Genomic DNA, 17,042 nt, shown 5'->3' with positions numbered 1-17,042 from the left:
CCAGGGAGGTGACCAGAAGCTTAATTGTAGATAGGGGTTTAAAGAGCATTTTAAGTAAGGTCTCAAAATAGCTTTATTTTATCTGTCCGGATGCAGTCAAATAGTGGGTCATATGGTAAAATCATTGTGGTATTGAATCTGACAGGCTGATAATTGCGTAGAATTCACTGTCTGACACAGGCCATTCAGCCATACTCCCTCTGAGCCTTCTATCCTACATCATCTTAACATGGGGCTCTACTCCTCCTCTGGGGTGGCACAGTGGTTAGCACTGCTGTCTTACAGTGCCAGGGACCTGGGTTCAATTCCTGGCTTGTGTGACACTCTGTGTGGAGTCTGCACATTATTCCCATGTCTGTGTGGTTTTCCTCCAGTTGCTGTGGTTTCCCCCCACAGTCTGAAAGACGTGCTGGTTAGGGTGCATTGGCCATGCTAAATTCTCCCTCAGTGTACCTGAGCAGGTGCAGGAGCATGACCACTATGGGATTTTCACAGTAACTTTATTGCAGTGTTAATGTCAGCCTACTTGTGGCACTAATAAATAAAATTTAAACTCTTCTGCACCCTCTGAGGTAGCCTTGCGAAGCACTCCATTATTAAAGTATAATGGATTAAAGCAATGAGGGATGGACAATGAATGCCATGTTCTAAGGTCACATTTTAAGATGCATATTGTGACAGGATTTGGGTACCTTATGTTGCTGTGTGTGTGTGCCCTCAGGAGGGTGACCATCGGTGGATCTGCACTGTGGCAAAGGCTTTGCATGTGTTGCACTCCCTGTTTGGACCTTTCACAAAGACTTACGGAATTGGCAGATGTGCAAAGGTAATGGAACATGAAATGAGAATGAATTATTAATCAAACAATTCACCCGATCACCTCAGTCGAGCCATTTGCTTGCTAATGAACAAAGGAAAGGTGGTCGGCTAGAGTTACACAAACCCATTTATCTTATGAACCTTGTCAGTTGTGTCAGTGAACTCGTTCCATGTTGAATTATTGCAGCCGCCAGTCAGTTTTTCATTCAGGTCCGGATCTGAGAGATGAAAGGTCACTATCTAAGCTGCTGTCTCACCCATTCCCAGTCCACACGCACTCTCCTACAGGCCAAGAGAATTGAATCAAGACCGAAGTATCAGTCTGGATAATGTGCATAAGCCCTGCCCAGGTTTTGAACCCACAACCTTCTCATTCAGAGGTGCAGGCAGTACCAGTCAGTTAAATTCACTGTATTAAAAATGGGCCTTTCAGCTTTGAGACCTTGGCTTGATATCCAGCCGAAGTTCTGGATGGAAATGTTCCCTCCGTGTTGGTTATAAGAATTTTGCATGAATTGAGGTTGTGTGCGATCACTGCCCAGTTCTTAATTGGGCACAACATCCTTAATTTAGTCTCATTCAGGCATTTTAGGGTGATTTATGAGGAAAAAGACCAAATTGGGCAATTGTTCTGAGTTGGGCGTGGGTTAGGGTAGAATAGAGGGAGCTTTACTCTGTATTTAACCCCATGCTGTACCTGTCCTGGGAGTGTTTGATGGGGACAGTAGCGGGAGCTTTACTCTGTATCTAACCCCGTGCTGTACCTGTCCTGGGAGTGTTTGATGGGGACAGTGTAGAGGGAGCTTTACTCTGTATCTAACCCCGTGCTGTACCTGTCCTGGGAGTGTTTGATGGGGGACAGTGTAGAGGGAGCTTTACTCTGTATCTAACCCCGTGCTGTACCTGTCCTGGGAGTGTTTGATGGGGACAGTGTAGAGGGAGCTTTACTCTGTATCTAACCCCGTGCTGTACCTGTCCTGGGAGTGTTTGATGGGGGACAGTGTAGAGGGAGCTTTACTCTGTATCTAACCCCGTGCTGTACCTGTCCTGGGAGTGTTTGATGGGGACAGTGTAGAGGGAGCTTTACTCTGTATGTAACCCCGTGCTGTACCTGTCCTGGGAGTGTTTGATGGGGACAGTGTAGAGGGAGCTTTACTCTGTATGTAACCCCGTGCTGTACCTGTCCTGGGAGTATTTGATGGGGGACAGTGTAGAGGGAGCTTTACTCTGTACCTAACCCTGTGCTGTACCTGTCCTGGGAGTGTTTGATGGGGACAGTGTAGAGGGAGCTTTACTCTGTACCTAACCCCATGCTGTACCTGTCCTGGGAGTGTTTGATGGGGGACAGTGTAGAGGGAGCTTTACTCTGTATCTAACCCCGTGCTGTACCTGTCCTGGGAGTGTTTGATGGGGGACAGTGTAGAGGGAGCTTTACTCTGTATCTAATCCCATGTTGTACCTGCCCTCGAATACTTGACATTGGATCCATATTTTGATGAGTGGAAGATTGCTGCCAAACATAAAAATGATGGGTTTGAGTTCTGATCGTCTTTGATATTAAAACCACTCCTCTGAGTTATGTTTTGCGTCCTCCCTCACTCTCTGTCTCTCTGGCTTAGATGACCTATGAGCTGTGGAAGGAGATTGTGGAGGATTCCGAGAATGAAATGAAACCCCGTCAGGCTGAGATTGGCCGGGTGTTCTTTATTGACAGAGGTACTGCAACGTAATGGATATCAGTAAAGTACAGAACTGAGTGATGAAACTGCAGCTTTGATTGTCAGATTTACCTGGCAGTTTATGTTCTGTGTTTTTCACTGATTTCTAGACTTACACCAAAGTGACACCCTCTCATTTGGGGCTGTCTCTTTGGTGTAAGTCTAGAAAGGCTGTCTGCCTGTGGTGGGAAGGCATTGCCCAGTGTCCACGCATCAAATTTACAAAAGCAGATCACTCGGCCCAACTGACTTATGTTGGTATTTATGTGGGTGGCGCAATGGTTAGCACTGCTGCCTCACAGCGCCAGGGACCTGGGTTTGATTCCTGGCTTGGGTCTGTGTGGTGTTTGGACGTTCTCCCCGTGTCTGCGTGGGTTTCCTCACGGGTGCTCCAGTTTCAAAAAGAAAATTACAGCACAGGAACAGCCTCTTCAGCCCTTCAAGCCTTGCTGCCTGACTGAACTAAAACCCCCCTATATGCCTCTATTCCCATGCTATTCGTGTATTTGTCCAGACGCCCCTTAAAAGTCACTACCATATCCGCTTCCACTACCTCCCCCAGCAGCGAGTTCCAGGCACCCATCATCGTCTGTAAAAAAAAATTAAAAATCTGCCTTGTACATCTCCTGTAAACCTTGCACCTCGCACCTTAAACCTGTGCCCCTTAGCATTTGACTCTTCCATCCAAAGTTGTACAGGTTTGGTGGATTGGCCATGCTAAGTTGCCCTTAATGATAGGATGACTAGCTAGGGTAAATGCTTGGGGATAGGGCCTGGGTGGGATTGTGGTTAGTGCAGACTCAATGGCCAAATTATGTTTGGGTAAGATTGAGTAACTATTGTAATAGTTGTTACGTGCCCCTTAGTGTCAGTGGGTTAGTAGTGTAAATAAGTTGGGCTATGGGGATAGGGCCTGGGTGGGATTGTGATCGGTGCAGATGCGATGGGCTGAATGGCCTATTTCTGCACTGTAGGATTCTATTCTATGATTCTATGCAAACTTCCTCCTATACTTTCACTCCTAATACCAGGAGCCTGACCTTCCCGTACTTTCCTGCATAAACTACTGGATAGTGAGCAGGAAATGTGGCTGACTTTTCCTCCTTGGTTGGAAGAAAACTGGAGTGGGAAAGTTGTGTGTGCTATTATCCTGACTAAAATCAGCAAATTCAGAGCTTTCCAATGAATTCCCTGGGTTATGTGCAGTAGGCATTGCATTTACCAAGGTGTATAGAGCAGTGAAAGCTTTACCCGTAAAAGGCTCGTGTATCTATCATTATAACCTCGCTGTGCTTTGCGTTTAAACCTGTGTGCTTTGTTTGCAGATGTGGATTATGTGACTCCGATGTGTTCTCAAGTTGTGTACGAGGGACTTGTGGATGATGTGTTCAGAATAAAATGTGGTGAGTCTCCACTTTTGACTCGGTGAATTAGCGGCAAATTATAAAATTAGGAGTTACTGTCCTTCAGAATTGACCAGAACTGTCAGCAGGCAGAGTACGAGTGGGTGGTTAGACAACTGCCTTCACCCTTGGGATTTGTATGAATGATGTGTGATCTTTTACCGAAGTCAGACCGGGGTTTAATGCCTCATTGAAATGACAGCACCTCCTACAGTGTAGCACACCTTTGATATGGCAATGGGAGCATTGGCCTGGATTGTGTGTTCAGCTGTCTGGTGTGGGGCTTGGACTCTTAAGGTTCTGACTCAGAGCTACCCACTGAGCCATTCTGGTTAAATAGACTGTTAATACTATCATGGCACACAGGACTTGGACAAGTTAGGAGAGTGGGCAGAGTAGTGGCTGTTGGAATACAGTGTGGAAAAGTGTGAGGTTACACACTTTGGAAGGAGGAATGGAGGCATAGATTTTTTTCTAAATGGGAAAATGATGAGGAAATCAGAAACACAAAGGGACTTGGGAGTCCTTGTTCAGGATTCTCTTAAGATTAATGTGCAGGTTCAGTTGGGAGTTAGGAGAACAAATGCACTATTAACATTCATATCGAGAGAGCTAGAATACAAGAGCAGGGATGTATTTCTGAGGCTGTATAATGCTCTGGTCAGACCCTGTTTGGAGTATTGTGAGCAGTTTTGGACCCTATATCTAAGGAAGGATGTGCTGGCCTTGGAAAGGGTCCAGAGGAGGTTCCCAAGAATGATCCCTGGAATGAAGAGCTTGTCATACGAGGAACAGTTGAGGACTCTGGGTCTGTTCTCTTTGGAGTTTAGAAGGATGAGGAGGGGATCTTATTGAAACTTACAGAATACTGCGAAGCCTGGATAGAGTGGACGTGGAAAGGATAGTAAGAAAAACCAGAACCAGAGGGCACAACCTCAGGCTAAAGGGACGTTCCTTTAAAACATAGATGAGGAGGAATTTCTTCAGCCAGAGAGTGGTGGATCTGTGGAACTCTTTGCCACAGAAGGCTGTGGAGGCCAGGTCACTGAGTGTCTTTAAGACAGAGATAGATAGGTTCTTGATTGATAAGGGGATCAGGGGTTATGGGGATGAGAAATATTCAGACATGATTGAATGGTGCAGCAGACTCGATGGGCTGAGTGGCTGAATTCTGCTCCTATGTCTTATGGTCTAAGATGAAGGATGATCACTCGGGGAGTGTACTAGGATTCTGATAAGCCACAGAGGACTGTTTCAGTATTTTCTGCAGAGTGGAAATAGAAGAATGTGTGAGTGAGGATAATTTGTTCCTGTGTGTGTGACTGTTACTCCTGGGATTGGGGAAGTGAGAGGAGAGTTACTGCCCATGACACCGTCTTTCATTTTCACAGTCTGCTGTTGTACGGAACAGGTGTCCTTCCCTGGAAAAGTAACTGTGGATTCTGGTCTATTTCAGGAAGCGTTGACTTTGGTTCAGAAGTAACATCGTCCAACAAAAGTGTGAAAGTGTTGCTGAATTCTCAGGACAAAGTGAGTGAGTGAAACCTTTCAGTGCTCCAAACATTCTACAATAAAACTGGCACAACCTCTACAAACTCAACAACAAACTTCCTGTTTGTTCATAAATCTCTACAGTGCAAAAGGAGGCCATTCGGCCTATTGAGTCTGCATTTACTCTCCTGACAGAGCATCCCACCCAGCCCCTAACGCCCATAACCCCATGAGTTTACCCTGCTAATCCATCTAGCCTACACATCTTGGAATACTAAGGGTCAATTTAGCATGGCCAATCCACCTAACCTACACATCTGTGTAGGAGAAAATTGGAGCACCTGAAGGAAACCCACACAGACACAGGGAGAATGTGCAAACTTCACACATACAGGCAACCGAGGCTGGAATTGAACCTGGGTCCCTGGTGCTGAGAGGCAGCTGTGCTAACCACTGAATCGAATCAAATCAAAATCTAACCACTGTGCCACCTGTTTGTTCTAGCCTGGGTTGATTTACCTCACATTAAAGGAAATGTTTAGCGGTTTTTGATGTACAGTAAGATAGCAAAACCTGCAGACTTCTCATTTCTCTCATTCTTCCTTTACAATTTGGCAACGGCTGATGTTGGTACTGTTGCCTCACCGATGGCCAAATCCTGCACCACTCTGTTAGTCAGAATCAGCAACCTGTAGCCCATGAGACTCTGTAATGAGCATCCAAACAGCCCATAAATACATACAGGCTTTTGACATTGATGCAACAGAGATAAAGACAAAATACTGCAGCTGCTGATAGCCTGAAGTAAGAATGGAAAATGCTGGAAAATCTTCTCGGATCTGACAATACCTGGCGAGAGAGAAGCAGGTTGATGACCTTTCATCAGATAAAGGACCCAGTATTTAAACCAGCTGAGGGAACTGATGGTGTGAATGTAGGTGAAGGCTAAAAGCAAACCTCCCCAAGGTATAACTTGCTCACGTTTCAGGGCAGCATGGTGGCACAGTGGTTAGCACTGCTGCCTCAGCGCCAGACACGGGTTCGATTCCCAGCATGGGTCACTGTCTGCACGTTCTCCCCATGTCTGCATGGGTTTCCCCGGGTGCTCCGGTTTCCTCCCATGGTCCGAAATTTGTGCTGTTTAGGTGCATTAGCCAAGCTACATTCTCCTTCAGTGTAACCGAACAGGCAACAGTGTGGCGGCTAGGTAATTTTCACAGTAACTTCATTGTTGCGTGAATGTAAGTCGACTGGTGATACTAATAAATAAACTTTAAACTTTAGCATTTAAATCTGATGCCAAATGTGCACACCGTGTAAGCTTGTGAATTATAAGGTCATTAGGTTAGGGAGGACTGAGGAAGGATGTATAATTTGCACAAGTGTAGTTTAGAAGTCAGGAGATATTTATTTTGACAGGGAGTGTTGGAATGAGTTGCCAACTCCTGCAATGGGTGTGGATTCACTTCATACTTTGAAAAGGAAGCTGGACAAGTTCCTAACTGACAGCATCTGTGGAGAGAGAGAGTAGAGCCAGCATTTCATGTCTAGATGACCCTTCATCAGAGCAGCTCTCACAAAGGGTCATCCAGACTCAAAACATTGCCTCTATTCTCTCTCCACAGATACTGCCAGACCTGCTGAGATTTTCCAGCATTTTTCTGTTTTTGTTTCAGATTCCAGCATTCATAATATTTTGCTTTTTATTTAAGTCCCTAACCGTGGCTGCCTTTGCTGTGTATAAAAGGTGGGTGGAGTATTTAGGAGATGTGCCTCTCTGGAGCTGGAGTGATCATCTTCAGGTGTCAGAGAGGAATTCCCCAGTCTCTTTGACTTAAAATGACTGTGTGTATTTTTCTCTTCCAGGAGATTGAGAGGGGCTGGTGGGGAGCAAGCAGGGCTATCTTGCAGAAGTTGCACTGTAGGAGTATAGAACAAACTTGATGGTGCTTTTGAAGGTTCATTGACACCTAGAGCAGGAATCACTTGTTAATCTGAATTGATTCCTGATTCAATTCACCTATCAGCACCTCCTGAGCACAGGCTGAAAGGTGAATGGGTTTGAAGAATGGGCCGGCTATTGGTGTCAAAAGCAATTCCTTTTTAAATGTCATTTTCTCTATCAGTTTTTCCATCGTATCTCAAATCCACCTTCCTTCAGAAACTCGCTGAATTATCCCTTGCTTATTTACTGCTTCAACAGCCTACTTGACAACTTATTCACTAACTCTTTGGCTGAATAGGTTGGGACTCGATGAATGAGTGAGCTGAATGGCCTTTACCCCACTCGTGCATTTGTAACTCTTGGCTGTAGGTTTTACATCCTTCCTGTGGTTTTTTTGCAGGTTTTCAAAGAGATTCGGAATGAGCATTTCTCCAATGTGTTTGGCTTCTTAAGTCAGAAAGCAAGAAGGCTTCAGGCGCAGTATGATGTGAGTATTGATGAAAAGAGAACTCTCTCTTTGTAGCATCCCTGTGGGAGAGACCGCTCACATTTGAGCTGTGTTGTAGAAATTCTACAGTAAGAAGTCTCACAACACCAGGTTAAAGTCCAATGGGTTTATTTAGTAGCACGAGCTTTCGGAGTGTCACTCGTTCATCAGGTGACTCAGTCACCTGAGGAAGGGGCAGCACTCCGAAAGCTTGTGCTTTAACCTGGCGTTGGGAGACTTCTTAACTGTGCCGACCCCAGTCCAACGCCGGCATCTCCACATTATAGAAATTCTAGTTCCTGCCAATTCATTTAAACTGAACACGTGAGTTAACACCTCCATGAAGATAGTACAGAGAGGGTTGGCACAAGCGCATTGGGAGCACTGCCTGATTTCTTCATCGAATCCATTAAGCTAGATCTGAAGCTTGCCTGGTGGCGCATTCAGTATATTACCATTCTGTCAGTGGTGTAGAAAAGAGTTTGGGAGTGTGGATTCTTAGTCTGTCTTAATCGCAGTTGGGGCAGCGTTCAGCACCATGAGCTAGGCAGGCTGAGAAGTCTACCAGGGTGCTCAGTCCAGTGACTCTGGCTGAAAGATTCTGTTATCTGAAATTGGGCTTATCTGTGGTGCCACTCAAGGTTCCAAGCTTGATGTCCATGCCCACACTTGTAAAAGAAGCTATCTGTTATAGCACAGTAGAGTTGGCAGTTATTGTAGAACTGTATCCCAGTGACAGTTTTAATTTATATAATTATACTCGCTGCCGGGGGGGAAGTCGTGAAGCTGATACAATAGTGACCTTTAAGGGGCAAGTTGACAAATACATGAATAGGATGGGAATAGAAGGATGTGGTCCCCGGAAGGGGAGAGGGTTTTAGTTCAGTCGGGCAGCATGGTTGGTGCAGGCTTGGAGGGCCAAAGGGCCTGTTCCTGTGCTGTAATTTTCTTTGTTCTTTGTTTTATATTACCACCTCGCAACATAGTAAAGCCCCAGATCCCAACTAGATGCTTCACCAGAGTGTTAATCAAACATTATTTGACCATCCCGAAGGTATTATAAAAGGTTGTTAGAATGATGGGTTTTAAGGGAAGTCTTCAAGAAGATAGAGGTAATGAGCCAGAGATGTTTAGGGAAGGAATTCTTAGGTTCTAAGCAGCAGAAGAAATGGCCCCCAGTGGTGGAGATTGAAAGCCTAGGATGGACACGAGGCTAGAATTGCAGCTAATGGATGGGGAGGGGCAAGGCCATGGAGAAATTTAAACATTACATTTGAAATGGAAACATTGCTAGTCTGGGAGTCGGTGTAGGTGAGTGAGCACAGGGGCTGATAGGTGAATGGGACTTGGTATGAGTTCACCCCAACAAGATTCAGCATCTTCAGGAGAGAATCATAGAATACCTGCAGTGCAGAAGGAGGCTATTTGGCCCATTGAGTCTGCACTGACCACAATCCCATCCTCATGCATTTACCCTAGCTAATCCCCCTGACACTAAGGGGCAATTTATCATGACCAATCCACCTAACCTGCGCATTCGTACAGGACTATGGGAGGAAACTGGAGCATCTGGAGGAAACCCATGCAGACACGGGGAGAACGTGCAGACTCCACACAGACAGTGACCCAAGCTGGGAATCGAACCTGGGTCCCTGGCGCTGTGAGCAGCAGTGCTAACCACCGTGTTGCCCATAAGAGGAGATGAAAAGGAGAATAAAGAGACATAGACAAGGATTAGTTCTGATGAAGGGTCATCCAGGCGTGATACATTGACTCTGTTCTCTCTCCACGGGTGCTGTCAGACCTGCTGAGACTTTCCCAGCAGTTTCTGTTTTTGTTTCAGATTCCAGCATCCGCAGTATTTTGCTTTTACCTTATTTGACATAGACAAGGATCTGAGTGACTCTTTACTCCACACAGAAACGCCAAGGGATGGACATTAAACAGATGAAGGATTTTGTATCTCAGGAGTTAAAGAACTTGAAACAAGAGCATCGATTACTAAGTCTTCGTAAGTACCCGAGACACCTAGCCTGGAGTTACGTACAGGAAAACCGGTGATTAACTATTGCTGCCACTCGTGTCTGAGTCAGAAGGTTGTGGGTTCTACTTTATTGTTTTGGAGCACAAAATCTGGATTGTCGCTTCATGGATTCACTGTGGGAATGTTGCATGCTCAGAGGTGAGGTGTTGAGCTGAAACCCCATCTGCCCTGTCTGACAGCACTGTTTGAAAAAGAGCGGGGGAGTTCCCGCCATCTCCTAGACATTTCTGTTGGTGTGATTTTGCTGTGCGCAAAATGGTTGCCGTTTCCCACATGCTAACAGTCACCAAGTTTCATAGAGTCATAGAGGTTCACAGCATGGAAACAGGCCCTTCGGCCCAACTTGTCCATGCCACCCTTTTTTTTTAAGCCCCTAAACTAACCAGAATTGCCCACATTTGGTCCATATCCCCCATACCCATCGTACCCATGTAACTGTCTAAAGGCTTTTTAAAAGATAAAATTGTACCCACTTCTATTACTACCTCTGGCAGCTTGTTCCAGACACTCGTCACCCTCTGTGTGAAAAAATTGCCTGTCTGGACATTTCTGTATCTCTCCCCTCTCACCTTAAACCTATGCCCTCTAGTTTTAGACTCCCCTACCTTTGGGGAAAGATATTTACTATCTGGCTGTTCTGTGCCCCTCATTATTTTATAGATCGCTATAAGGTCACCCCTCAGCTTCCTACGCTCCAGAGGAAAAAGTCCCAGTCTATTCAGCCTCTCCTTATAACTCAATCCATCAAGTCCTGGTAGCATTTCAAAGTGCTTTCAAAGTGACCTGCATTATATGAAGCTGTAGGGGATGCTGGAGAGACTTGATAAATCACAATGTAAACACAAATCCCTCCTTTAACCATGGCTCCTTCATTTGTATTGAACCCACAACACATTTTCCTAGGAGATAGAATGACAGAATACGACAGTGCCCACCGAGTCTGCACCAATGCATGAAAGGCCTTAACCTGCCCACCTAATCCCACTTGCCAGCACTTGGCCCATATCCCTGAATGTTATGACACACCAAGTACTTATCCAGGTACTTTTTAAAGAATGTGGGGCATTCCCCCCCACCCTCCACCCCCTTCACCACCCTCCCAGGCAGCGCATATCAGATCCTCGCTGCTCTCAGGGTGAAAAAAGGTTTTTCCTCAATTCCTCCCCTAAACCTCCCACCCCTCACTTTTAACTGACCCTTCAACGAAGGGGAACAGAGATTAAGTTAATGTCACCTGATGCCGTTCATTTTTGGGTATTACCCAAGAATCAACTGCATAATCTGGAAATGTCAGAGTAAGTTATTAATAATTGTAAGACATGGTAAACATAGAGTGGCATGGAAGGATGAGTGACATTGAATTTATAGATTCTTCACTCCGTATCTCAGTCTACTGTAGACTAATTGATTGAGATTGAATGCTTTGATTAATCAATAACTCCATTATCGTTGTACCACATTGCCTCTCAGGATGGTAGAACTATTGGATAATAGTATTCTTTTCATCTAGGACTTTCTGTATTTAACTCCGGCTGTTTGACTACTGAGTGATTAAATTCCCAAGTATCACTTGGTTAATCCTGAGTCAGTGCTGGATCAGCTTATGGTGGCATAACCAGCTGCTCTAACTCAGGAATCAGCCAAGGTTTCTTCCTCCATGTCACTGACCAGTAACCCCTACCAGAAAATGCATAGGGGAGGACAGTGTTAGCTGAATGCTGATGTGTTAGAATGTGTAACCAACGACAACTTCGTATTGGATGTAATGTGACCAATGGTAACAAACTGTAAGAGTCAGCTGACTCAGTAAACCATAGAACCAATTACAGAATGATGTGACAGTCAGCTGACCCACTATAAATAAGAACCTGTTGGGAATTGTGGTGAGCTTCGGCCCAGAGTGAGGCTTCAAGTTTGGAGTAATAAAGTTTTTTTTTATTAAACCCTTTACTCACCTGATGAAGGGGCAACACTCCGAAAACACGTGATTCCAAATAAACCTGTGGGACTTTAACCTGGTGTTGTGAGACTTCTTACTGTGCCCATCTAATTAACTGGCATTTGAATGAATCAATATAAACTCTGCCACTGTCTCCCAGGGGAATCTGTCCCATAGATTAACCACTCACTCGTAGATTAAAATATCCTCTCTGCTGGTTTTGAACTTACTGTGTCCTTTGATTCTATCATTCTAGACAAGGAAATTGTGTAGAATATTAGTGATTAATACTTTACCATTTGTTCTTTTAGACATTGGAGCATGTGAGTCAATTATGAAAAAGAAAACAAAACAGGATTTTCAGGAGCTGCTAAAGTCTGAACATGGTAGGTGAGACTCACACAGAATCCCAGCCTCTGCGTGGCCAGCTCCCTCTCATTATTTTGTTGTGAGTGATGGAATCTAGCTCAAGTGGAAGGGTCTACAAAGCAAGAAGAGGGTGGCAAAAAAGGAGGGAAGTGAGTCACTTGAGGGAGTAGTACTCTGGTGGCACAGTGGTTAGCACTGCTGCCTCACAGTGCCAGGGCCCTGGGTTTGATTCCAGTCTCAGGCCACTGTCTGTGTGGAGTTTGCTCATTCTCCCCGTGCCTGTGTAGGTTTTCGCCGAGTGCTCCGGTTTCCCCTTTCATTCCAGTGATATGCAGGTTAGCTTAATTGGCCATGCTAAATTGACCTTGGTGTCAGGGGATTAGCAGGGTAAATATTTGGGGTTACGGGATGGGCTCTGGGTAGAATTGTGGTCGGTGCAGACCCGATCAGCCAAATGGACGACTCCTGCAATGTACAGATTCTATGATGATAATTAGAGAGTACAGAGTAAGTGTTTTGAGCCACTTCCAATTTCAAGTGGAAGGTGAGGAATTCTGCAGTTTGGTGTTTCTAAGGAAGAATGTGTTTGAGGAGACAATATGGTGAATCTTCATTTCTACACATAGTGATGGAAACTCTGACTGAGAAGGGGGTCAGATGTCACCCTATTGAAGTGATAAGTCTTATCCTTGGTGTAAAGGGAAAAATTGGGATTTAGAAACACACCAATTAGGACAGTTGCAGGTATTTCCTTATGTCTGAAATTGATAGGTTTTAAAAATTTCAATAACAAAATGAGAAATGTATCACAGGAGAGACACGTCTGATGCCAGAAATGTTCCATTTCATCAAGTAAGATCTGGCAGCTCGGTAGGCAGTAAACATAGAACATTACAGCGCAGAACAGGCCCTTCAGCACTCGATGTTGCGCCGACCAATTAAGAAAAAAGCAATGACCCCCTAACCTAAACCAATCCCTTTCCATCCATAAACCTATCCACGGACCTCTTAAACGCCCCCAAACTTGGCGCATCTACAACTGCAGCAGGCAGGGCATTCCATTCCCTCACCACCCTCTGGGTAAAGAACCTACATCTGACATCCGTCCAATAACTACCACCCCTTAATTTAAAGCTATGTCCCCTCGTGCTAGCTTTCTCCATCCGAGGAAAAAGGCTATCACTGTCCACCCTATCTAAACCTCTAATCATCTTATATGTTTCAATAAGGTCTCCTCTTAGCCGCCTTCTTTCTATCGAAAACAACCTCAAATCCCTCAGTCTCTTCTCATAGGACCTTCCCTCCATACCAGGCAACATAAAGGCCCTGTTACAGAGACTTGTACCTCTTGCAGGTATCTTCTTGAAGGAATGTTCCAAAAGCCAACTCGCCTTTCATCCATTTACCAATATTCTGACATTCCTTTGTGTTTTCTTTGTATGGTGTTGTTCTTATGGACTCATTTTTTCCTCCACAGCACTATTGGAGGGATTTGAGATCAGAGAGAGCACTAGCTGTATTGAGGAGCATGTTAACCGACAGGTATGTGGCACCAGTGAATGTGGCTTTCAATCCCTCGGTCACCCTGAACAGGAGATATTGGGATTGACATACCTCTGTACTTTCAACTGTGGCACGGTGGCACAGTGGTTAGTACTCCTGTCTCTCCATGCCAGAGATCTGCATTTGATTCCTGACTTGGGTCACTGTCTGTGTGGAGTCTGCATGTTCTCCCTGTGTCTGCGTGGGTTTCCTCGGGTGCTCTGGTTTCCTCCCACAAAGATGTGTGCGTTAGGTGCATTGACCATGCTAAATTGTGCCTTAGTGATAAGCAGACTAGCTAGGGTGAACCCATGGTGTTATGGGGATAGTGCCTGAGTGGGATTGTAGTTGGTGCAGACTTGATGGGCCGAATGGCATAAGAACATAAGAAATAGGAGCAGGAGTAGGCCATCTAGCCCTTCGAGCCTGCCTCGCCATTCAATAAGATCGTGGCTGATCTGTCGTGGCTCAGTTCCACTTTTCCACCTTCTCCCCATAACCCTTAATCCCCTTGCCTATCAAAAACCTATCTACCCGCGTCTTAAATATATTTAGCGAGGCAGCCTCCTTTTGCACTGTAGGGGTATTATGAGAAATTATGAGAAATTGTAATAGTTGTTATGCACGCTATTCTAGAAAAGCACCAGTACAGAGCTGGTGAATTCATTCACAGAAGCTTACAGACGTGGTTATTCCGCACAGTAAAATGGCTTTAAGACTTATTTTATGGACAATCTGTAATTATTGTTCCTGCAGAGCATGCTCTGGGAACAATCTTCTATACAATATCACAGCCTCAGGAATGCTATGTTAGTAAAAGTAGTGTTTCAATGAACTAAGCAGGCCACCGAGGTCCCAAATTTAATTCTGAATTACTGGGATAGGTGGTGGGCTTCTCCACAATGGATCTCAAGGGAGAAGGGAAATCAGCCTGGGGTGACACAGTGATTAACATTACTGCTTCACAGCTTCAGGGTCCCGAGTTTAATTCTAGCCTTGACTGGCTGTCTGTGTGGAGTTTGCACATTCTCCCCTTGGGTTTCCTCCGGGTGCCCCGGTTTCCTCCCACAGTCCAAAGATGTGCAGGTGAGGTGGATTGGCCATGCTAAATTGCCTCAAGATATCTAGGTTTGATGGATTAGCTATGGGAAATGTGTGGTAGATTAGCTGTGCTAAATTGTCCTTTTAGTGTCAGGGGGATTAGCAAGGGAAAAACATGGGGTTACAGGGATAGGATCTGGATGGAATTAATGTTGGTGCAGGCTCAATGGGCCAATAGGCCTCCTTCTGTACTGTAGAGATTCTATGATTCTTTGTTGCAGGTACAGGGTGGGGGAGAGGGCCTGGGTAAGATGCCCCGTCAGAGAGTTGGTGCAGGCTTGATGGACTGAATGGCCTCTTCTGCACATTAGGGATTCTATGATTCCCATTCCTGATTGTTAACCTATAATAACTACTGGATGTACCATTGTGTATACACTGGGAGAGGCCTGAATCTGGCTGTGATCTCACTGGGAGAGGCCTGAATCTGGCTGTGATCTCACTGGGAGAGGCCTGAATCTGGCTCTGATCTCACTGGGAGAGGCCTGAATCTGGCTCTGATCTCACTGGGAGAGGCCTGAATCTGGCTGTGGTCTCACTGGGAGAGGCTTGAATCTGGCTGTGATCTCACTGGGAGAGGCTTGAATCTGGCTGTGATCTCACTGGGAGAGGCTTGAATCTGGCTCTGATCTCACTGGGAGAGGCCTGAATCTGGCTGTGATCTCACTGGGAGAGGCTTGAATCTGGCTCTGATCTCACTGGGAGAGGCCTGAATCTGGCTGCGATCTCACTGGGAGAGGCCTGAATCTGGCTGTGATCTCACTGGGAGAGGCCTGAATCTGGCTGTGATCACCCCACAAGCAGCTGGATGCTCCTGCACTCACTCTTCATGCAGAACAATCACGGGAATTCAGATGAATGGAGGGGGGGATCTCAGAGAAACTTATAAAATTCTAACAGGACTGGACAGGGTAATTGCAGGGAGGATGTATCCAATGATGGGGGAGTCCAGAACTTGGCGTCACAGTCTGAGGATTTGGGGTAGACTATTCAGGACGGCGATGAGGAGACACTTTTTCACCCAGAGAGTGGTGAGCCTGTGGAATTCATTACTACAGGAAGTAGTTGATGCCAAAACATTGAATGTATTCAAGAGGTGATTGGATACAGCACTTGGGGCAAATGGGATCAAAGGTTATGAGGAGAAAGCAGGATTAGGCTATTGAGTTGGACAATCAGCCATGATTGTGATGAATGGTGGCACAGGCTTGAGGGGCCAAATGGCCTCCTTCTGCTCCTATGTTTCCATGTCACCATGATGAGATACTGGAGGGCAAGTTAGTGAATGTGTTTTTTGGTTGGGGAGGCAAGGAAAAGAAAATGTCCTGAGTGTTTTATATTTCCAAACTTACCAGGCAGTCTTTCCTGCACAAATCCTCTTTATTCCTGACTCGTTTTCGTCTTTCAGATTTCTCCACTTGAGAGTCTTCGGTTGATGTGTCTCCTTTCACTGACAGAAAGCGGTGAGTCTGAAGTCTTTGCAGCCTAAATAATTCCTTGACTTGCAAACACATCAGTCTGAACTTTAAAAATTATTTATCATGGAGGCAGCACAGTGGTTAGCGCTGTTGCCTCACAGCGCCAGGGACCCGGGTTCGATTCCCAGCTTCGGTCACTGTCTGTGCAGAGTCTGCACATTCTCCCTGTGTCTGTGTGGGTTTCCTCCGGGTGCTCTGGTTTTCTCCCACACTCCAAAGATGTGTGGGTTAGAAATCATAGAAATCATTGAATCGCTGCAGTCCAGAAGGAGGCCATTTGGCCTGTTGAATCTTCACAAACCACAATCCCACCCAGGCGCTATTCCCTTAACCCCACCTATTTACCCTGCTAAACCCCCTAACACTAAGGTCAATTTAGCACAGCCAGTCAACCTAACCTGCATCATTGAACTGCAGGAGGAAACTCGAGCACCCAGAGGGAGCACACACAGACATGGGGAAAACATGCAAACTCAACACAGACAGTGCCCAAGGTTGGAATTGAACCTGGAACTCTGTCACCTGTGAGACAGCAGTGCCAACCACTGTGCTGTTGGGTGGCTGACCATGATAAATTGCCTCTTAGTGTCAAGGGGACTAGCTAGGGTAAATGCATTGGGTTATTGGGATAGGGCCTAGGTGGGGCTGTGCAGACTTGATGGGCTGAATGGCCTCCTTCTGCACAGTTGCGATTCTGTGATTGTTT

General features: G+C 45.7%; 1 protein-coding gene across 1 annotated transcript in view; it reads left to right on the top strand.

Annotated features, from left to right (window-relative positions):
- vps33b (VPS33B late endosome and lysosome associated) overlaps nucleotides 1-17,042 on the top strand; it is a 42,539-nt gene that overhangs the window by 11,517 nt on the left and 13,980 nt on the right. Inside the window, exons 8-16 of the mRNA XM_080216039.1 lie at nucleotides 722-826; nucleotides 2,439-2,535; nucleotides 3,863-3,940; nucleotides 5,397-5,470; nucleotides 7,777-7,863; nucleotides 9,784-9,874; nucleotides 12,158-12,232; nucleotides 13,693-13,757; nucleotides 16,267-16,321. Of these exons, the coding sequence (XP_080072165.1) occupies nucleotides 722-826; nucleotides 2,439-2,535; nucleotides 3,863-3,940; nucleotides 5,397-5,470; nucleotides 7,777-7,863; nucleotides 9,784-9,874; nucleotides 12,158-12,232; nucleotides 13,693-13,757; nucleotides 16,267-16,321 (727 nt within the window). The remainder of the gene's footprint in view (nucleotides 1-721; nucleotides 827-2,438; nucleotides 2,536-3,862; nucleotides 3,941-5,396; nucleotides 5,471-7,776; nucleotides 7,864-9,783; nucleotides 9,875-12,157; nucleotides 12,233-13,692; nucleotides 13,758-16,266; nucleotides 16,322-17,042) is intronic.

This window comes from Carcharhinus amblyrhynchos, chromosome 32 (genome assembly GCF_965287045.1).
Source record: "Carcharhinus amblyrhynchos chromosome 32, sCarAmb.v2.hapA, whole genome shotgun sequence".
Taxonomy (NCBI): Eukaryota; Metazoa; Chordata; class Chondrichthyes; order Carcharhiniformes; family Carcharhinidae; genus Carcharhinus; species Carcharhinus amblyrhynchos.
The sequence above is the reverse complement of the archived record's forward strand: the minus strand, read 5'-3'. Positions and strand labels throughout refer to the sequence as shown.